Raw genomic sequence first — 21,135 nt, 5'->3', positions numbered from 1 at the left:
AAACTGGACATTTTATATTATGTTATGAGACACTGGATTTTATTTAAACCTCCTTTTTTAATTGGCTTTTTGGGGGACATCACTGCAGCAGGTAAATGTGGAGGTAGACGTCCAGATTCCCCACTTAGTTTCCATTAACAGTCGGGGTGGAGGGTAGGAGTTTCAGCTCCCTACCCGGTCTCTACAGACACTGCAGGGAGGGTATCCTCGTTATTGCTGAGTGATGGTGAAAGTCCTCACTCTCCACTAACCTCCTCCAACACCACCCCAACAGGGAGAGGATGGGTTGCCTCTTGCTGCTGGCTTGAGTGGATGTCCAAATCTTGCCATGGTCTCCTCTTACACAACAGGGTTAGGGGAAGTCATTATCAGCCAGAAGGGATGAGAGTACCAACTCCTTACTTGGCCTGCACCACGCTAGCATGGGTGTTGGACACCTGATTAAAGACTTGCAAGCTATATAGACTGGGTTCCTCATTCAGCTTTGCCAGCATGTGTGCAAGTAGGGCCACATTTTTTCTGTGTTGCTTGGATTACAGCAGTTATTGTGTAAAGTTTTCTGTTTGCTAAAGAAAGCAGCCTTTTTTTCTTTCTTTGTTCTATTTATTTCTTCCTTTTTTGTCTGTACTCATTGGAATTTCTGGCTACCAGCTTCTTCAGCTCCAAGTCTGGGACACAGGAAGTAAAAAGAAAACTCAGGGAACTCACTACCATGTCATTCCTCAAGTTCTAATTTCCCTAACTGGTCTGCCTCTTCTCTCCAACTCTCAAAGTCTTATTATTATTTTTTTAAAAAATATGTCCTGTTCAGGGATTTCAGTGGTACCTAAGAAGAAGAATGGGGGGGGGGGCTCAATGGGTTAAGCCGCTGCCTTTGGCTCAGGTCATGATCTCGGGGTCCTGGGATCAAGCCCTGCATCGGGCTCTCTGCTCCGTGGGGAGCCTGTTTCCCTCTCTCTCTCTCTCTGTCTGCCTCTCTGTCTACTTGTGATCCCACTCTGTCAAATAAATAAATAAAATCTTAGAAAAAAAAAAGAAGAAGAATAGGGAAAGGTATGTCTACTCCATCTTCAGAAGTGGAAGTCCTGCCTAACACTCTTATTTAAAGTCAGTAAATTTTTACTTAAGAAATTTTACATGATTCCTTCCACTGCTAATCATTTCAGTTCCTCCAAAGTCAGGATCATAATTGTCAAAATATGCCTTTTAAAAAGAACTTCTGTTTAATCCACAGTTGTCACTGTCAGTCCAGAGTTCTTTTAGTTGGGCTTCCTTGATCTCCACTTGGATATGGACCTAATTCAGAAATTCCTCACCTGTAATCCTTGGGATCCAATTTCTTTACTTTAGGGCCATGTTCTAGGACTTTCTAAAAGTGCACATCTGACCATATGAGATACTGGTTAAAATCCTTCAGTGGCTTCCCATCACTAAGGATAGGGACCAAAACGTTTTGTGTGGGTCCATTGAACAATTCTGCATGACCTGGTCCCCTACCACTGGTATATATTTATTAAGCAAGTTGGGAAGTGGAAAACCCCGATATGCAATGTTAGCCAATTTCTATGGTGTAAATAATACTATAGCAGCCAATTTCAAGTTACCAAAATGACATTGCTAAATACAGAATAAGAGAAGAGACACAAACAAATGATTCTTGCACATCATTGCAGACTCATTTATATCATTCTTTCTTTATACTCCAGCCACTCCAGACTTCTCTATGGATGCATTGCGCCTTCTCCAGCTTTGAGTCCCTTCTGCACAGTGTTCCCTCTTCCTGGAATGCCACCTTCTTCCATATCACTCAGTGTGTGTGTGTGTGTGTGTGTGTGTGTTGGAGCCAGCTTACATCAGCTTACAGGAACAATTTTCAGAAATTTTGCAATCTGGCTGTTCACACTACAGATCAGGGCTTTCTTGCTTGTTTATTTGTTTGTTTGTTTTAGAACTGGTTTTTAAACATTTACCAGCATCCCTCTGCCTCTGCTTTTTGTCTGGCTCACGCTTCCATCTCAAACCATTTCCTCCAAGAAGACTTCCACATTACCCCCACCCCTTACAGACCTGCTTTCTGTTTCAAAGTACCCCAAACTTCCCCTTTCCTAAAATTCATTGGAATCATCAATAACTGACTTGCCTCTCTGCTAGTATACCAGAAGGGCAATGATAAAAAGGGCCTTTTGTAAGTACTTGAAATATCAGATGCCTTTTTATCTAGATTAGCATGGTACAGTTGACACACAGCAGGTCCTGTAGATATTTTAGAAACTGTTGAATGAATAGATGGATGAAAGAAATAGAACTAAAGTAAAATTACAACCTATTGCATTGTAAACTGAGTGAAATTATGAAGAAAGATAGGAATCCATATTCCCATCTTTTGTATTTTCATGTATCCATGAAAAGTTCTCTTGGGTTTATGCAGTAGAGTCTAGCGTACAGAATGTCATGGCCAATCACATGGCAAGGCAAATCTCCAAAGGAGAGATCAGTACATAAGGTTTTCACAGATTAATACAACTGCCCCTAAGATCATACATCTCCCCACCGTAGCTCTATATAGAAATTGTTGCCGCTTCCTCTCCTGTATCCCTACAATGCCTTCTTCACGAAGTTTAAAAACTTTAAGATTTTGTCAATAAGTCCCTTCCTCTAATTTAAACCCTCTAGCTACCTTCCCATAATATCTGCAAATCCCTACCTGCTCTGACCTGGCCTCTGCCTATCTGTTTGATATCTTACCACACTCTCCTTGCTCACTAAGCTTCAAATGTATTCATTCAACACCTACTGAGCCCTGCAATGTACCAGGCACTGCAGTGTCACCAATAAACGAAACAATAAAAACTCCCCTCTTGGTGAGGACACACAAAATCAATAAATCTAATAAATAAGTAAATGAAAAACATGTTCGAAGATATGTGTGCCAGTTTTCTAAACAATGAAGAAAATACATTAAATGAATGGGTAACAGATCATGGAGGATCCTTTAGGCCCTTGTAAAGGACTTCAGGGGCAGTGTCACTTTTCATAGAGGCCTTCTCGAATCACCTAATTCTCCCCTCAATTTCATGATCTCATTTTGTCTTCTCTTTCTTCCTCTTCTTCTTCTTCTTTTTTTTTTTAAGATTTTATTTCTATGAGAGAAAGAAACAGATAATGAGAGAGAGAGAGAGCACGAGAGAGAGGGGAAGGAGAGGGAGACGCAAGACTCTCTACCCAGCACATAGCCCAACGCAGGACTTGATCCCAGGACTCCAGGATCATGACCTCAGCCCAAGGCAGACACTTGAGCCAGCCAGGACCCCTCGTTTTGTCTTCTTAATAGCATTTATTGATACCTGAGGGTGTTTTTTTTTTTTTTTCCCCTCAATGTATTTGCTTACTTGTGTATTATTTCCCTACTAGGAATTCTGACTCCTTCATCACCGTTTCTCTCTTATTTATAACAGAACCTTGTACATACTCAATGAGTTTAATGAAGGATAAATATGCCCTTAATACGTTGATTTACTGTGGGTTTTTAGTATCCTGTAGGGGTCTTTGGGAATGCAGTAAGTTAGATGACAGAAATCTCAACATGGAATTATTATTCTAACAAAATTTAGGCTAAGAAAAACTTTGTAGGGTTCCTATGTTTTAAGGTCTCGGACAATTTTTTCTCTTTCCAAGTCTGGTTGAAAGTATGGTGGTGTTTTCATGGATTTGTTGTTCCTGTTTATGACTAAGACAAGGAAACAAATTGCAGTTCTTCCGGTTTGGAAATGGAATCAGTACGCTCCCAATTTTTTTTTTTTTTTAAGAGAAAATACGAGATTTCAAATAAACCAATACAAGATTCAAGAGTGATCTAGCCGAGTCATACTTCCGCAAAGTTAGAGATTCACAAGGGGGGTCGGATGTAGAAATGGGCGGGTAACATAAAGTCCAGGTGCTCTGGCTGGGAAGGAACGACCAGTAAGAATCAATGGCCAAGCGCCTCACAAGAATTAAGACGTACAGCGACTGCAGATGAGACTACAGGGTAAGGAGCGAAAAGAGGACGGAAATTAGGGGGAAAGGACACCATAGATGACCAATTGAGGACTAGGAAACGTGTGCTCAAGTATGTGAAGCTGAAGTCGTGTCCCTTAGCCAAAGAGCATTCTAGCACGGAATGCTATCTCCGGCGGGCTGGAGATGGCATCTCCCAGGCTCCTAAGCCTCCTCCGCCTATTTCAGGTGTGCAGGTTAAGGCAGGACTGGAGAATGCCTACACAGTTGGGCCCCGGAGAGGACATTCGGGGAGCTCGCGGCTCCCCGTCGTATCCCGAGCATTTCCTGGATCGGAATCAGGAACCAAACGGTGCCTGGGCCCGGCTCTCCCAGGGAGGCTGCACGTCGGGCCTGGCTCGGAAACGGGTCGGGACCTGCGAAACTGTGGGGTCTCCCGTTTCGCAAGCAGGACTCGCGGAACCCGCCCTCGCCGCTTCCCCGGCGAAAGCGCTGCTTTGGACCCGCCGGCACTGGAGCGATGCGGCGGCCGGGGAAGGCGGGGCGGGGCGGGGCGGGGCCGGCACTGCAGGTCGCGGCCGAGGCGGAGGAAGCAGCCGCCGCCCCAGCAGAGGGAGCGCGGCCGGGGGCTTCCCGGGGGAGGAGGCGAGAGGGAGTCTTTCGAGCGTTTCCACCCGGCTCGATCACGTCGGCTAGGCCCCGCCCGGCCCCGCCCCGGCCACCGCCTCTTCCCCGGCCGACGCCGGGGCCAGGAGGTGGGGGGGCGGGGAGGGAGGGACCTGCACCAGCGCCTTTAAGAGGCGTGGCTACGTGCTCCGCCCCCCACCTGCCCCTCGCGCGCCAGTAGGGGGCGGGGTGCGGGAGGAGGTGCCGGGGAGGGAAGGGGAGGGAGGCGTGCGCTGGTGCGCAGGCGCAGTGGCCGGACGACAGACCGTGTGTTTCCAAAATGGCGGCAGCGATGGATGTGGATACCCCGAGCGGCACCAACAGCGGCGCGGGCAAGAAGCGCTTTGAAGTGAAAAAGGTTGGGTCTCGCCAGCGCCTTCCTCAGGGAAGGTAGAGAGGCGCGGATCTGGCTGGCAGGCCCGAGGATGACCGAGGCGCGGAGGAAAGGGCTTCATTTCAGGGCGTTCCTGGGACCGGGTACCAGGAAAGGAAACTAGGGGGCGGGTCTTAGAGTTGATCGGCGTGACTGGGGCCCACTGCCAATGGCAGTATTGGTTTCGCTTGGAGTCTGAGGGGCCAATCACAGAGGCGCTTATTGCAATACGCGGGGATGCAACTCGGCTGGGAGAGCCAAGCGCCTGAGCTGTCACTGGAGTGGTGGAGGGGTGGGGAGGAGTGGGTGGGGTGGATGGAAGGGGGAGTCGGAACGATGCAGTGGGTGGAGGATGGGGGCAGTGCGGCGAAAGCCGGGACCTGAGTTCCTACCGCAGTGGAGGCTTCCGAGGAGCCTGGCTGGTGATCTCCTTGCCCCGCCTCTTCCCGAAGCCCGGGGTCCCACTTATTGAGGGACCCTAATTCGGTCCTCGCCTAATCAAGGCCTCCCTTAGCCCTCTCTCTAGTCCTCGTCCCCGCCGAGTTAAAGTGTCTCCAGAGTAACAACTCTATAGGCTTTTCTGAGAGGTCTGTTGGTTTGTCACACAGCCGCCACAGTTCTGTGGTCCTATCTAAATCCCTCTGTTCCCCCTCCCCCCCAGTGATGGAATTTGTTAAAAAGAAAATACGAGCCCAAGCCTTGTGTCATTTAGGAAGGGTTGAGTACTAGTGGCGAACGACCTGGTGAAAGTGGGAAAGCAAAAATGTTGAACGTGTCTTTTTGCATGAAATGCCTTATAGTGGTTTGCCAACAGTGTGGGAGAAAAGTGCCGATTCCCGTATAGTATCAAATAAATCTCTTCCAAATGAAGACTCTGAAATAGGGGAAATGTTATTACTTGAATATCTGGCTAAACACCGACAATATTCCCCCTGCTATTGCTTTTTTGGTGTTTCATTGTGGACACTGCATGCTCAGTTACAAGGCAGCAGCCATATTGAAGAAAAGAAAAAGATTTTTTTGTTTTGTTTTGTTTTTTTCCTTCCAGTTGAAGCTTTCGGGTGAAAAGTGCTGAAGAAGTTGAACTAGGCTCTGAGAATTGGGTTTGAAAGAGGTGAAGGTTTGGGAAGTAGCACCAGATTAGTGGAGGAAAAGGGAGTATGGGAATATTTATAATTGCAGAAGCCAGAAGGTTAAATTGCTTAAATGCTGCTTTTAGATAAACACTTAATTGGAATTATCTTAAACTAAATGAGAGTCTGAGCATGTGAAAGTTGAGAACAGCAGTTTATTTGATGGTAGGAACTAACCAAAATTCTGGTGAATTGTAGAGTTTGTTGTGAAATAATCTTGTAAGATTTAAGTCATGACCTTGCTCTGTGGACTCACACGCTGGGTAATTGGTTATCCAGCTTATCCCACGATTACCCATTTTTATGATCCAATCATCATCATAGTTCTTCTGTTCCTAGCTTTCACCTCCAGGCTCATTCTTTGAAAGCTGCCTTAAAGAGCAGATACTTTTCTGTGCAGAAATTGAGCCCTTCTGGGGAACCTGTACAGAAATTCAAGTTTGTGCTTATTAAACCTAAAATAGGCACTTAAGAATTATTCCTGATTTTCTTACATTGGTATGGTTGACTAAATTATTGTAAGCTGTGGGAGAAAATAAAGACAATCCATTAATTTGTGTTCACATACTCAACTGTTTAAAGAACTGGTGAGCACACGTGAGGCCTTCTGTTGTCTTCTTGTAAAATAAATAAGAGTAATGTAATATCCCCAAACTCTTATGTTTGGTGATCCTTGTGGCCAACGAGATGATAACTGCAGCTGCAGCATGAAATCCTAGAGTGTGTGCGTGCCTGTATTACAAGGAGAGTGCATTGTTCCCCCTTTTTCTCTTTGCAGTGGAATGCAGTAGCCCTCTGGGCCTGGGATATTGTGGTTGATAACTGTGCCATCTGCAGGAACCACATTATGGATCTTTGTAAGTAACTGGAGGAGCATGGGAGGAAGTTGAGAAGGTTCCAGAGATTGTGGCTATCCTGATGTGAGCAAATTTCTTCTTCCCAAGGAGATACACAGCCTAGTCAGAACACTTGGTGTCTTCTGCCTCTAGTCCGCTGGTGTGTTTGAAATAGAGTAGATTTAATGATATCCTGGAGGCACACTCATTTCTCAGAATAAATCTACTCAATCTAAAGATGGCAAGCACACATTTAGAATGAGTTGTGGACACAGAGGCACTGTTGATTATTCCTCTATATTTCCCATCTCATACCCAGACTCAAAGGCAAAAATAGTGAAAGGAAAAAAATAAACTTTGAGCTAAAATATTCCACCAAAGCTAGTTTTTGCTTGGCAAGATTTATAAAGAAAAGAAGCCAACGAAGTAAGGAATTTCAGTGTTAGCCCCAAAGTTAAGAGGACATCGCTGCCAACATTGAAATAGACAGCTAATTGCAGTGAAGAAATTTCATTTAAATCTACAGATTCCATCACGTGTAGTAGCCAGTACATGGTGGATTTGATAGCGGTTGACGGACTCAGGATCCTTCTAGTAATAGGGGCAAATGTGTTGATCATACCAGTAATAGTTGAGGTTACTTTTTAAATCCAGGTACTAAAATGGTTTCTTACAGAGATGAGATATAAGGGGAAGAAATTTCAGCTTTCTAGAGTTGGATTTGTAGACACTTATTTTGAAAATCACTCCCTTGCCTCTCCAGCTTCATCTTGCAACACTCTCCCACTCACTCTGATAGGTTTTTTGGCTTTCTTTCCTTTCCTGAGTTGTCCATGCTCTTTTTTAGAGCCTTTTTACATCCTGTTCCCTTGGTGTGCAATATTCTTCCTCTTCTCTCCACTACCTTTGCCCTAACCCACTACTGTCTGATCTGAATATGAGCCACAAGTGCAAGCACATACATAATTTAAAATTTTCTGGTACCCACATTACAGTAAAAAGAAATAGGTGATTTGCATTTTATTTATCCTGCTATATCCAAAAAAATTTCATTTTAACATGTAAATAATATCTTACTTTTTATTTATTTTTAAGATTTTATTTTATTTATTTGACAGAGAGAGGTGCAGTGAGAGAAGGAACACAAGCAAGGGGAGCGGGAGAGGGAGAAGTAGGCTCCTTGCCGATTAGGGAGCCCAGAGCGGGGCTCGATCCCAGGACCCTGGGATCATGACCTGAGCCGAAGGCAGACCCTTAACGACTGAGCCACCCAGGCGCCCTGTAAATAATATTTTAAAGTGAAATATTCTACATTTTCTTTTTGGTAGTAAGTCTTTGAAGTGTATTTTACGCTTACAGCACATCTCAATTCAGACTACTCGCATTTCAAGTGTTCAGTAGCTACATGAGGCTAGTGGTGACTTTATGGAGAGGTGTGGAACTAACCCATAGTTGGTCTTTAGATCTCATCTTGAACTAGCTCAGACATGTGTTCCCTGCCCATACTTAACATACACACAGGCTGTGACAGTTCTGTTAAACATTCTCAAGACCTCCCATGGTTGCCTTTATAGTATTTAATTTAGTTCGTTCTCTATCATATGTATGTTGTTTACTGCTCTCTTCCCAGCATCTAGCATAGTGTCCAGTATGTAAGAGGTTCTCACTAAACACTTGCTCAATGAATAATAAAAATACAAGATAGGGGAATAGTCTGATTATTGCAACTTGGAAAGCACCAATCAAATATGCGTTGGTAGTTTGCTGTCCGTGGTTTGAATTTTGACCCTGTTTACCTTTTCACGCGACAGTCAGAGCCGACAGCGGCTACCATCATGTTTAGTATAGATAGAAGGGATCCATCACGGAAAAACATATGCCCAGTTTTAAATGTGTTTGGGTGGGGTTCTGATTACACGCGTGCCAATTTTGTTGCTCTGCATTTTCGTAAGGAGTTGTGCCCAAAGCAAATTTTATTTCCTTGGGTCTCTCTTCTGTAAATAGTTAATGATTCCAAATAACCCTAGTTTGGGTTTTTTAAGTTATTTAAGTCATTTTGTGTCTCTCTGGATTCAAGAGGATGTACTTCTTGGGAGGACCACAACAAACAAAGGCCATTGATACTTTATCTTAGAGTTGAACACTTGAGGGATCAATGTAGGTCTTCAGTTAGATATCTACCTACTTTATCATATATTTCAAATGTTAGATGAAGTAGTAGAATATTGAATTTTTTTTTTTTTTAAGTAGGCCCCGGTGTGGGGCTTGAACTCACATCCCTGAGATCAAGAGCCTCATGCTCTACTGACTGAGCTAGCCAGGCATCCCAGAATATTGAAATCTTGTAACAAAAAGTTATGAAAGTATTTTCAAGTCATGTCTTTTCAAAATTTTAATTCAGAAGTTTGTTCTTCTTTAAAAAATTATTTCTTAAGGTTTTATTTTATTTTTAAAGGTTTTATTTATTTATTTGACAGAGATCACAAGTAGGCAGAGAGGCAGGTAGAGAGAGGGGGGAAGCAGACACCCTGCTGAGCACAGAGCCCGATGTGGGGATCGATCCCAGGATCCCGAGACCATGACCTGAGCCAAAGGCAGAGGTTAATCCGCTGAGCCACCCAGGCATCCCTTAAGGTTTTACTTTAATTCTAGTTAACATGCATCGTTATATTAGTTCCAGGCATACAACACAGTAGTGACTAACTTCCATACACTACCGGGTGCTCATTGTGACAAGTGCATTCCTTAACCTCCATCACCTGTTTAACCCATCTCCTCATCCTCCTCCCCTCTGATAACCATCAAATTGTTCTCTATAATTAAGAGTCTGTTCTCAAGTCTTGTCTTTTATTCAATGAATGCTCACATCCTGGGCATTTTGCTAGGCACCAGTATAAAACAGTGACTGAGATCAAATTTTTACCCTTAAGAAACATACCTTTTTGTTTATCACAGACACTACAGAGAAGTCTGGTTGCCATAACTGGGCTTGCCTTCCATTAAAAAAATAAATGGACTATGATTCCTGTAAAAAGACTTTTTGTCAAAGCTGAAAATAAGAATCTTGATTTAGCAATGGCCATTTTCTAATAAATTCTGGTCTGGCATTAAATGAATAATTATGTACATAGCCCTAAATAAATAACAGTGATTATGGCTGTGCCCAAGTCGGACTCTTCTGTAAAGCTTTCTTGGTCTGAAGACATCCTCTTTTGAGTCAAAATTAACACTACATGCCCTCTTCTAGCTTCATATTTATTGTATATTGCCCCATTTCTTTGTTGTTGTTAAGAGTTGCTGAAACACATAATCTAGGTTTTCTCCATTATCTCAGGTAGTCTTAGAGGGCATCGAGACACCCTTTGCCCATGAGAAGTTAGCCTTTTCCTAAACCACATGTCCATCCCTGTTTCAAAAGTGTGAAACCCATCAGCTTCCAAGGTGAAACCATTGCTTCTTTAGCAGACCTTTGGTGGTAATGCTCAGTGCTTTTTTTTTGTTTCTTTTTTTTAAGATTTTTTATTTATCTATTTGACAGAGATCACAAGTAGGCAGAGAGGTAGGCAGAGGGGGAGGGGGAGGCAGGCTCCCTGCGGAGCAGATAACCCGATGCAGGGCTCGAGTCCAGGACCCTGAGATCATGACCTGAGCCGAAGGCAGAAGCTTAACCCACTGAGCCACCCAGGCGCCCTGGTAATGCTCTTATATTGAAGTTTAAAAGTCCCCAGACTATGTACCGCATGCACTAAGCCTCTGCCTTTGCAGGGGTATGACAGGAACCCATTATGTGCTGCTTTGTTTTGGCTGCTCTAGGTTGACAGTGAATAGTTAACTTTCCCTGTTTAAATGAACGACTCAACTGCCTGCACCAACAGCTCAAGAATTTTTTTTTTTAAAGACTTTATTTATTTATTTGACAGAGAGAAATCACAAGTAGACTGAGAGGCAGGCAGAGAGAGAGAGAGGGAAGCAGGCTTCCTGCTGAGCAGAGAGCCCGATGCGGGACTCGATCCCAGGACCCTGAGATCATGACCTGAGCCGAAGGCAGCGGCTTAACCCACTGAGCCACCCAGGCGCCCCTCAAGAAAATTTTCTATTTGAAAACATTTTACACTCATATTTAATAATTTTTCATGCCATGTCCTTTCTTTCATGGCTTTGTAGATTGCAGTCTTATCCTTCCTATACATTTTTGTTCTTTGTTAAGAATTACCAGGTAAAGAATGCGTATATATTTGGCCCCCAGTGTCTCTGTTGGTAGAAGTGGTTTTGTTTGCTTATTCAGGTACTGAGAGCCTACTTTGCACTTGGTACAGAAAGAGTCCCTTAAAAGTACCTTGACCTAGAAAAATTTAAACATGATCATGTACCTTGAAACAGTCGTTATTTATTTCAACAATAATTGTGTCTCTTAATTAACTAATTTCATGATATATTGTACTCATCTGAGAGAATCCAACTTGAAGGTCATCAGATTTTACTTTCCCTACTTTTGAAAATGGTAGTGCAGTCACAACTCCAGTAAATCCTTGCATATACTGCATAGACTCTGGACTCTCCATTCCTATCAGAAGGAGAACTGTTACTCTCTTTGTAGTGTGGATCTGGTAGCAAAAGGAAGTTTTGTGATTTCAGATCCTTTGCCTTTCATAGTTTTTTTGAAGGATGGAAAAAACCCTTATGGTGTATAATTTCCCCCAAGACCAGACAGACCCATTCAAGTCTCAGCACTATTTGCCTACAGTCTTTCTGTTTCTCTCCTATGGAAGTTTGAAGTAATTGTCTATTTTTAGTCTTTCCCGAAACTTTTTATTCTTCAAATGAGAGACTCCATTTAGTTACCACCTTCAGAGAAAGCAAATTAGACATTAGTAATTCTTGTTCCTTGAAGAATTATCCCCAGTAGAGCTTTACTCATCAGTTCTTGACCTCAGTCAGATTTGTATTCTATTTTAATTCCTCTCTCTTCCCCCTCTGTGAAATTAATACTTGGATATATTTGCCATAATGTGCTCTGTTCACAAGACAACATCACCTTGGGTAGTACGCATCACCAGTTGGTGGGCCCCAAGTCTCTAGCCCATTGGCCGAACAGATTGGCTTTGTTTGACGGTGTTTTAAAGATGTTTGAGTTTTGGTGCTTTCACAGAGAGCATGCGCTCAAGTGTGCCACAGGCCTCTTCACCTCTTTTATTTTGCGTCTGTCCCAGTTCTTGTGTGTGTGCCTGACCCCTCGAGGGGCTGGAGCTTGTTACCCAGCGAGGCCATACTGTTGGAAAGACCTCAGAGGCAGCATTTGCCCAAAACAGGGAGAAGATGCCATTTCTCAGAACAGTAAGAGTTACGGGGTAGCTTTAAGAATTTACTAGATGAGCCAGACTAGGAGAAATCACTGCGGTTTGGACAGGTCAGTTTATGTTCAGAACTAAAAATGTGCCTTTTCCTTCATCACTCTGTGACCAAGGAGAGGAAATCGTTACAAAGCAAACGGATAAGTCACATCTCTGCCTTCTGCGCTTCACCCCTTCCTACACTCATGAAAAAACAATGGTGACTAATGAACCACTTGAGATTTTGTCCAGGTTTGCACCACCCTTACCCCTACCTGTGCCCAAATCCTGTGCTTGTGATACCGTGCAGGTGGGGTGCGTGAGGTCCAGTGATCTTGTTGCTCTTGTTCCCACAGGCATAGAATGTCAAGCTAACCAGGCGTCCGCTACTTCTGAAGAGTGCACTGTTGCATGGGGAGTCTGTAACGTAAGGAAACATCTTTCCCTATCAGCATGGCTTGTAAACATATTACCACTTTTCCTGCTTTGCCAGTCTTGAAAATAACTAGGAAAAAAAAATGACTAGCCCACCTTTCTCCCAAAAGGTATACAAATAGTAAAAAAGATTTTAAATCTTTGTACTGTTCACCTGTGATAGGTTAAAAATTACTAGTTATTATACGGGCACCATTTTGTCTTAATTATAAAGAAGAATGACTTTTAGCAACACTTGGGGATTCATCTTTGGGAATTGCCCGCAGGGCCTGTGGCAGTCCTTGGAATATTCTCCTGTTGGTGGACATCTTTACCTTCTTTTTTTTTTTTTTTTTTTTTTTTTTTTTTAAGATTTTATTTATTTATTTGACAGAGAGATCACAGTAGGAGAGAGGAAGGGAAGAGATCACAGAGAGAGAGGAAGGGAAGCAGGCCCCCTGCTGAGCAGAGAGCCCGATGTGGGACTCGATCCCAGGACCCTGAGATCATGACCTGGGCCGAAGGCAGCGGCTTAACCCACTGAGCCACCCAGGCGCCCACATCTTTACCTTCTTAACAGATCTTTTTTTAGGGCTAAATTTGCCTTGTGGAACTAAGTTTGGCAAATAAATTGGGTGTTCAAGGGCCCGTGTGTGTGTGTGTGTTCTAAAGTGTGGCAAATGTACTAAGTTAGGATTTTTTTTTTAAATCCTGGCTCATGCCAGAAATGTTTTGTCCAGCATCGTTGGACTGAATGTACAACGGCGTGACAGCTGTGAAGGATAACAACATCAAATATGGTATTTCTAGCATGTGTTAAAAATTCATCTCTGTAGCCATATAGTCCCAGTTAGAGGAGCTAAAATTGTCCTGTCCTCCTGTGCCAAGGGGAAAGAGGACCCGCAGCCCCCAGCGTAGCCCAGGCCTAAGAGGCTCTGGAGTCAGACCATCATTCCCTGTCTTTGACTTACTTGCTAAGTGACTTAGCAAGTTAGGGATGTTTGACATCCCTAACCCTGGCTTCCCTCATGTAGACTGCACAGAGTTATAATCAGGATGAAACGATTTTATCCTAGCACACAGGAAACATAAGTGTTTGTTTGTTAAATATAAATAAGTAACCACTTTGTGGGGGGGGGGTTGGTTACTGAGCACATATCAGTACTGAGGCCCGGCAGGCTGAGGCTCTGTCCTACCCGTGCCTGTCCCGCACCTTCTTAATTCTGTCAGGGCCCTATGAGTGGTTTCCCAGTAGCCTGGCCCAGCCGGTATTGGCCTAGTTGGATTTGTTGTTTGTGGGGATAAAGAAATAAAATATACTGGGCTCTTTGCCCTGCCTGACATCCAGCATATACCAAGGGTCAAGTTATCTTTTGGTGGAGGGCAAAGGAAGTGAACTTCCCCTAAGTTTGGCTAAGGCGAGACTAGCTCCGGGAGCCTACCATAAAGAGGAGCTGGCCTGGGGTGGCAGAAGCCCTTGGACCAGCGCCGGCTTCTAGTTCTGGGTCTTCTTGCCCGCCCCATGAGTTAGACAAGTCCCTTGATTTGTCGGAGTTTCAGTTTCCTGTCTGCAAAAGGAAGGTAATGATACCTGTCGTGATTTCTCACCAGGCTTGCTCTGAGGCTCCGGTTAGGTGATAGGAGTTCGCACCCTCTGTGAGCTGTAAGCACTAGGCAGTGTACTTGAGACTGCTGGGTACAGCCCTCAGCCGACCGCCGGTTATTAACAGGCGGAAAGTTGGGACCAGGCTGCTTCAGGGATGCTGGCACCTGCTCTGCATCCTTACTTGCAGCCCCCTTTCCCTCCATCTTCCGAGGTAGTTGGGATGCATAAGGACCCTGTACTGCTGCAGGGGTCTAATGGGGGTGGGGGGCAGTGAAGAAAGGCGTCCTGAATACCCTTAGGGGAGCCTGTCCCTACTACCTGGTGATTGAGGAAAAAAAGGCCTCACTTTCTGCTTTCTAGAAGTTTTTTTTCCTCTCTTTCACAGTGAGTTGTAGGAGAGTCAACGAGTTGCGTGAAAGGGATCTAAAGCTCTCACCCTGGGCGAGTACCTGTCCTGTGGACCATCCACAGTGTCCTAGCTGTGGATTCCACTCCCGATTACCAAATTCTGTCTCTGTCTTTATCAAGACAGTGCCCGTGATGGTAATCCACTCAGTGACTCTTCTCGAAGGTCCCCGCATGTTTTGGTAGGGCCTGCTGACCAGACTTTGAGTCTGTTATTAAATCAGGCTTGCAGAAGCTTTCATTATTCTGCTGGGCAGCCAGCATTTCTCCCCTGTCCCCACCTGGGCCCCACCCCTCTCAGATATGATGAGGGGAGCGCTTGTAGCTGCTGTCTTAATTCTCCGCTCCCGTGAGCAGTTGCTAGAGTAAATGTCTGTCACAGAGGTATTGTGATTAGCACCTGCGTGTCATTCACTCACACCAAAAAACTCCCACAGATTTTCCTTTTGCCCAAATCTGAAAGCCATCTCCTAGCTCCCCATCAGTTACCAGCCTTCTGGGTACTCTGGCCATTTTATTTCTTGCCTTGATCATGAAATAAGTCGTTTGATCATCTTTTCTGCTGCTTGTGTGTGGTTTGTACATCACGATGCTTCCTTTTTCCCTAGTTTTTTTAATCTCATTCCTTTTTAAGAGAAAGTGCCTCACCCCTTAAAGGCTTACCAGGTACTGAGCTGTTTTAATATTGGTGCACCTTTGAACAAATCTGGAAAGAAGGTCTTTTGAACAGAGCTGAGCTGGGTGCGGGGAGATTGGGGAAGTGCCCGTCTTGGCGGTGGCAGGAGAAGTCACTGCTCCCGGGGTTCCCGTTCTCCAAGGTGGGGGAGGGGCAGTTGGGGACCAAGAATGGGGAAGTTTGAAATCTGCCTGTGATCAAGGGCCTCCTGGCATGTGTCCAAGGAAAGTACAGGAAAGTAGAAGCCTCCCCTTACGGGCCCAAGAGCACCAGGAAGCCACATTCCATCTTCCCTTAAGGGAGGGGAGAAAAGGCACCGCTGTAGCATATATGGTGCTTCCCGAATGATTTCTTCTCGTGGTGGTTGCGCTTCTAACAGGTGTTTCAGTGGGAGTGTCCTGTACCTGACCAAGGCGTAAGGGGTTGTTGACCTTTTGCCTCTCATTGTTGTCTCCCCTTGTTCGCTGGTCCCCTGTGTGTCACCAGGCTGCTGCCCTCGAGACAGACCGTCAGTAGATGGCTGCGGAATGATCTTTAATGAAATGTGTCTTCTCTTCCAGCATGCTTTTCACTTCCACTGCATCTCTCGCTGGCTCAAAACACGGCAGGTGTGTCCGTTGGACAACAGAGAGTGGGAATTCCAAAAGTAGGTGTCTGGCTGTTCTGACGTTGTAAGACGGGGCTCTGTGGGCCGTGCCATCCCCGAGTCACCTCAAGCTGGAGGGTGCAGAGTCTGAGAAGATGGGAGACAGGGAGCATACCTTGTTTTACAAACAGACTTTTAATTTTTTTTTTTTTTTTTAGATTTTATTTATTTATTTGACAGAGAGAGATCACAAGTAGACAGAGAGGCAGACAGAGAGAGAGAGAGAGGGAAGCAGGCTCCCCGCTGAGCAGAGAGCCCGATGCGGGGCTCGATCCCAGGACCCTGAGATCATGACCTGAGCCGAAGGCAGCGGCTTAACCCACTGAGCCACCCAGGCGCCCCAGACTTTTAATTATTAAAACAAGCGCTCATCTGTGAGTCCCACCTCTCAGGGTCTGTGAAAGTAGAAAATAGGAGAATCTGCAAACTGGTCATTATTTCCAGAATCATAACCATAATAAGGCTCCAGGGGCTAACCAAGGTCAAGTATCTTTGTTTGGGGTTGAATTTTATTTACCTATTCTGCTTCATGGTTCTCTCTCATTCTGATTAACTCCGATATGGTATTTGTGGCTCTCTCAACTAAATTACTAGTATTATATAAATAAAACGTGACATGGTAAATTTTTTAAAAATCCAGATAGTCAAGAGGGCAGACCCAAAAAATTTAGTGTCCCATCGTAGTCTCCTGATCTCAGTCCCAGAGGTGACCACAAGTTCTCAGTACCTCCTGACTAGCTCCGAAACATGCTTGCATGTACATGGGTATATATGTGTATGTAATTTTAACATAAATATGAGCATTCAACATAGTAATTCACCTTGCTTTTTCATTTCATACATTTTGGAGTTTTTTTTTCATATATATCCGAGGACCTCCTTTCTGATAGTTGAAGAGTAGTTTTTATGTTGATGTACCATAATTTATTTAATTGATAGATTTTGGGTTTCAGATTTTTCACTTAAAAATAGTGTGTAAGGATGACCATCCCTATACATGAATCTTTGTGAATATGTGCAGGTATATTTGTAGCAGTAGTTCCTAAAGGAGGAACTTCTGAGTGAAGAGTGTGTACCTTTTTATTTTTGATTAAAGTCAGATTTTCCTTTATAAGAATGTATTATAATTTATACCCCCTCTAAACAGTGCAGCAGAAGGCCCCTTTCTGCATTTCCTGCTAAGGCTCTATTATCAAACTTCTCCATCTCAGCTGCTCTGATAGTTGAAAACCAGTATCCAACTGCATTTTTTGAATTTTGAGTAAGATTGGCTACTTTTCATACATTTTGATGCTGCTTTCCCTGTGAAATGCTATGTTTTGTTGCTGTTGAATTATTGATCATTTGCTTTATCAAATTTTTTATGAGAAGGGGGTTTTATTTAAATATGAGTTTTGATTAATAGGATATAATGAAGTTTAAAAACCAAAAGATGGGGTTCTTTGTTAAATGTTGAGAAATCCCATATTGGTACAGTTATTTTGCTTTTACACTTGGTTATTTATTTGGTAAAGAATTTTGGAAGTCTTACTGACTGCATGTTCATTTCTTTTTTTTTTTTTAAAGAAGGAAAGACCTTTATTTATTTATTTATTTATTTATTTTTATTTTTTAATTTTTTTTTAAAGATTTTATTTTTATTTATTTGACAGAGAGAGATCACAAGTAGGCAGAGAGGCAGGCAGAGAGAGAGAGAGGAGGAGAGGAGGAAGCAGGCTCCCTGCTGAGCAGAGAGCCCGATGCGGGACTCGATCCCAGGACCCTGAGATCATGACCTGAGCCGAAGGCAGCGGCTTAACCCACTGAGCCACCCAGGCGCCCTCAGTGTTTTAACTTTTAACTACCACGGTGCTTCATTCAGCAAAGTGTGTGCTACCTAATGTGTAAGATATGAAAACACGGGAGACGGCCCTTCCCCATCCTCAGGAGCTCGAGTTCTGAGTAGAACCATGAAGTCACACATATCAAGGCAAAACACTTTTCTGCATTCTCAGGAGGCCTTTGTAATTGGCTCTGCCCTGAAGCAGGCTCCAGGTTCTGTTTTGGACCCAAATTGCGCCATGTTGCCCATTAAATATTCCCTGGACTGAGCCTAGGAAGTAGAGGGTATGAAGAATCCCTCGTGTTGGGCTTTGACATCACCACCATGTCCCACCAGTGGCCTTGTCAGGCAGGGCTCGACTACGCATTGGGAAAACAGATTCCGAAGGAACAAATCATGGGCATCCTTCAATCTGATAGACAACGTCTGGCTTTCTCTCCAGTACACTTACAAACACTGGGGCTCTTACTCTGTGTGGAATTCGGCACAACTTTTTTGGTAGACGATATTCAAGTAGATTTCATGATTTCATATGAGAAGTGTTTAAAACATCCAGTAGTCCTTTGGGATGATTGAAAGCATGACCCAGAGTTCAGGTGCCCTGGTTTCCACCCATTATTATGTTCTGTGTTGTACTTTGTTATATAAGTATTTGACACCTCCTTTACTCAGAGGATAACGGTCCATAAAGAACTGAACAGAAGATTGAGTAAAATAATAGAAGGATATTTGTTCAAGAAGCCCATTTATATGTGAAAGAACTTTCCCGGCCTGGTTTGTTTTTATACTCTTATTAGAGCCAAACTTTGGCTTTTGGGGAAGTCCGAAACCACCTGAAATCCATACCTTATTTCTCTACAGTTCTCTTTCTTAGTGCTGAATGGAATCAGGGTGGAAATTGGACCTGGTGATAGATTTTGAAATTCAGGCCTTTTAGTGACTATTCCTGTGTTTGCCTGAGTAGCAGATCTGAGTGAAAACACGCTGCAGTGGGATGGGGAGGCTGAGCTCAGAGGGTGTCTGAGACGCGGACTGGAGCCACCGGAGCGGCTCCCAGTCGCAGCCCCTGGTTCTTACTTTTCCCTCTCGCCTTCCAGTACTGCGCACATGTGTCCGCTAACCGGAAGGAGGGTCAGGTGGGTGTAGTGGAGGCCCATGGAGGGACTCCCACCAAGAAGAAGGTAGAAGGTAAAATGTGAAGGATAAAATAAAAGGAGCAAAACCTCGTGTCAACCCAGTCTGGGAGCACACTTGCACTCACATGTTTTAAAAGTTTTCCTTCCACTTGCTCCTGTGTTCTAGCAGGTTCTGTAGTCGAAAGCAGGAAATTACTAAGAAATTAATGAAATAATGTACTTTGTCTTTCAGGTACGGGCACTAGAGAGAGAATTCTTCCATCGAGCTCAGCTGTTCTGTTATTCATTTAATGACTTGCCCTCCTGTTACTTAATTATAAATTAGATAGAACCATGTCTTTTCTGCTTTGTCTTTTTAGTTTGCTATTCCCGCAGCCATATTGTATTCTGTGTCAAATAAAATCCAGTTGGATTCTAGAACAGATGCTGTCTCTTGTGTATGTGAAAAAGTGAACATAGATAAAGGATCCCCGCTTCCTAGGTTGGAGGGCTTTCTTTCGAAAGTGAGATGTTTGTTCATTGGAGCAGAGTTGTCCTGTGAGCACATCGCTTGGTCACGAGGAATCCTGGTCCACAGCCTGGTCACCGATGGCGGTCTCAGGCAAGTCGTCTCTGCCCCGCCCTTGCCCCTATAGAACGGCTCCTAAGAACTAAATGGCATCATATGTGCACAGAAAGAAGCTTTGTAAACTGTAAAACCACTATACGAATGTTAACCTTGACCGTGTATGATATGTTGCTTTCTCTTCTTGGTTTAGAAAAATAAACCTGAAAAAAATCTAATATGTAATTTTGGCTGGCAAAAGAAGAATTTATGAACTCAAGTTGAAAACTGGTGTATTAAAGTGTCCACTTAAAATGGAATTAAAAAGAATTCAAGTTGCCTTTACCAGCACAATCTTTTGCAGTTTGTTTAAAATGTCTTGGCTATGGGGGTGCCTGGCTGGCTCAGTCGGTAGAGCATGCGACTCTTGATCTTGGGGTCATGAGTTCAAGCCCCACATTGGGTATAAATATTACTTTAAAAAAATAAAAGTCTTGGCCGTGGAAGAACTTGCCAGTTCTAAAACTAATTCAGTGGTGATATAGTCTTTAACTGGAAAACAGTCTAGTTTACTGTAGTGGTTCTCAAACTATGGTCCAAGGACCCTGTGGGCTCCTGGAACCCTATCAGAAGATTAACGAAGTTCCTGTTCCACTACATGTCTGCATGAGGCCAGCTTTTCCTTCTGTCCTTCAACCAAAGCAATGCACTGAATGAAGAAGCAGGCAGGAGAATCCAGCTGTCTTCTATTAGATGTGAAAGGTTTGCAAAAATGTAAAACAGTGCCACTCTTTAATTCTTTTGTTTGGAGAATAGTGGCTTTTAATAAAAATATTTATGTTAACATGATGGGTTTTGTTCTTTTTAAATCTTTTAAATTTCTTGGGTTTGATTTCCATCATATATATATAATAGAGAGATTTATAGATATTCACCCACAAAGACAAAAATTCTTTGAGGCCTTCAGTTTTTAAGATCATAAAGAGATCTGGATAGTAGACAATTTAAGAATCTGTATCTTAGTGATTAAGAACTTTTTGAACTTGGGGCACCTGGGTGGCTCAGTCAGTTAAGCGATTGTCTGGCTCAGGTCATGATCCTGGAGTCCTCAGATCGAGTCCCACATCAGGCTCCCAGCTCCATGGGGAGTCTGCTTCTCCCTCTGACCCTCCCTCTGATGCTTTATCTCACTCTGTCTCTCTCTGTATCTCAAATAAATAAATAAAATCTTAAAAAAAAAAAAAAAAAGAACTTTGAACTTGGGACCCTTGGGTGGCTCAGTAGGTTAAGCATGTTCCTTAGGCTCAGGTCATGATCCCAGGGTCCTGGGTTCAAGTCCCACATCAGCCCCCCAGCTGAGCGGGAAGACTGCTTCTCCCTCTGCCTACTGCTCCCCCTGGTTTGTGCTCTCTCTGACAAAATCTTAAAAGAAAAAAACAAACTTTGAACTCTTTTTTTTTTTTTTTTGAAGATTTTATTTATTTATTTGACAGAGATCACAAGTAGGCAGAGAGGCAGACAGAGAGAGAGAAGAGGAGGCAGGCTCCCCACT

At 43.8% G+C, this 21,135-nt stretch overlaps 1 protein-coding gene across 1 annotated transcript; it reads left to right on the top strand.

Moving 5' to 3' along the window:
- The first annotated feature begins 4,898 nt into the window (after window positions 1-4,898).
- RBX1 (ring-box 1) lies at window positions 4,899-19,461 on the top strand. The gene is made up of 5 exons (XM_059401934.1): window positions 4,899-5,020; window positions 6,947-7,025; window positions 12,691-12,761; window positions 15,996-16,081; window positions 19,272-19,461. The coding sequence occupies exons 1-5, from the start codon at window positions 4,943-4,945 to the stop codon at window positions 19,282-19,284; spliced, it is 327 nt and encodes a 108-aa protein (XP_059257917.1). The 5' UTR covers window positions 4,899-4,942; the 3' UTR covers window positions 19,285-19,461.
- The last annotated feature ends 1,674 nt before the right edge of the window (window positions 19,462-21,135 follow it).

Source organism: Mustela nigripes, chromosome 6 (assembly GCF_022355385.1).
Source record: "Mustela nigripes isolate SB6536 chromosome 6, MUSNIG.SB6536, whole genome shotgun sequence".
NCBI classification, from domain to species: Eukaryota; Metazoa; Chordata; class Mammalia; order Carnivora; family Mustelidae; genus Mustela; species Mustela nigripes.
This window is presented reverse-complemented; position numbering and strand designations above follow the sequence as displayed.

Coding starts and splice junctions, on each gene's coding strand:
- RBX1 (XM_059401934.1), top strand. CDS start 4,943: ATGGCGGCAGCGATGGATGTGGATACCCCGAGCGGCACCAACAGCGGC. Junction 7,026..12,690: donor GAACCACATTATGGATCTTT/GTAAGTAACTGG, acceptor TTGTTCCCACAG/GCATAGAATGTCAAGCTAAC. Junction 12,762..15,995: donor TTGCATGGGGAGTCTGTAAC/GTAAGGAAACAT, acceptor CTTCTCTTCCAG/CATGCTTTTCACTTCCACTG.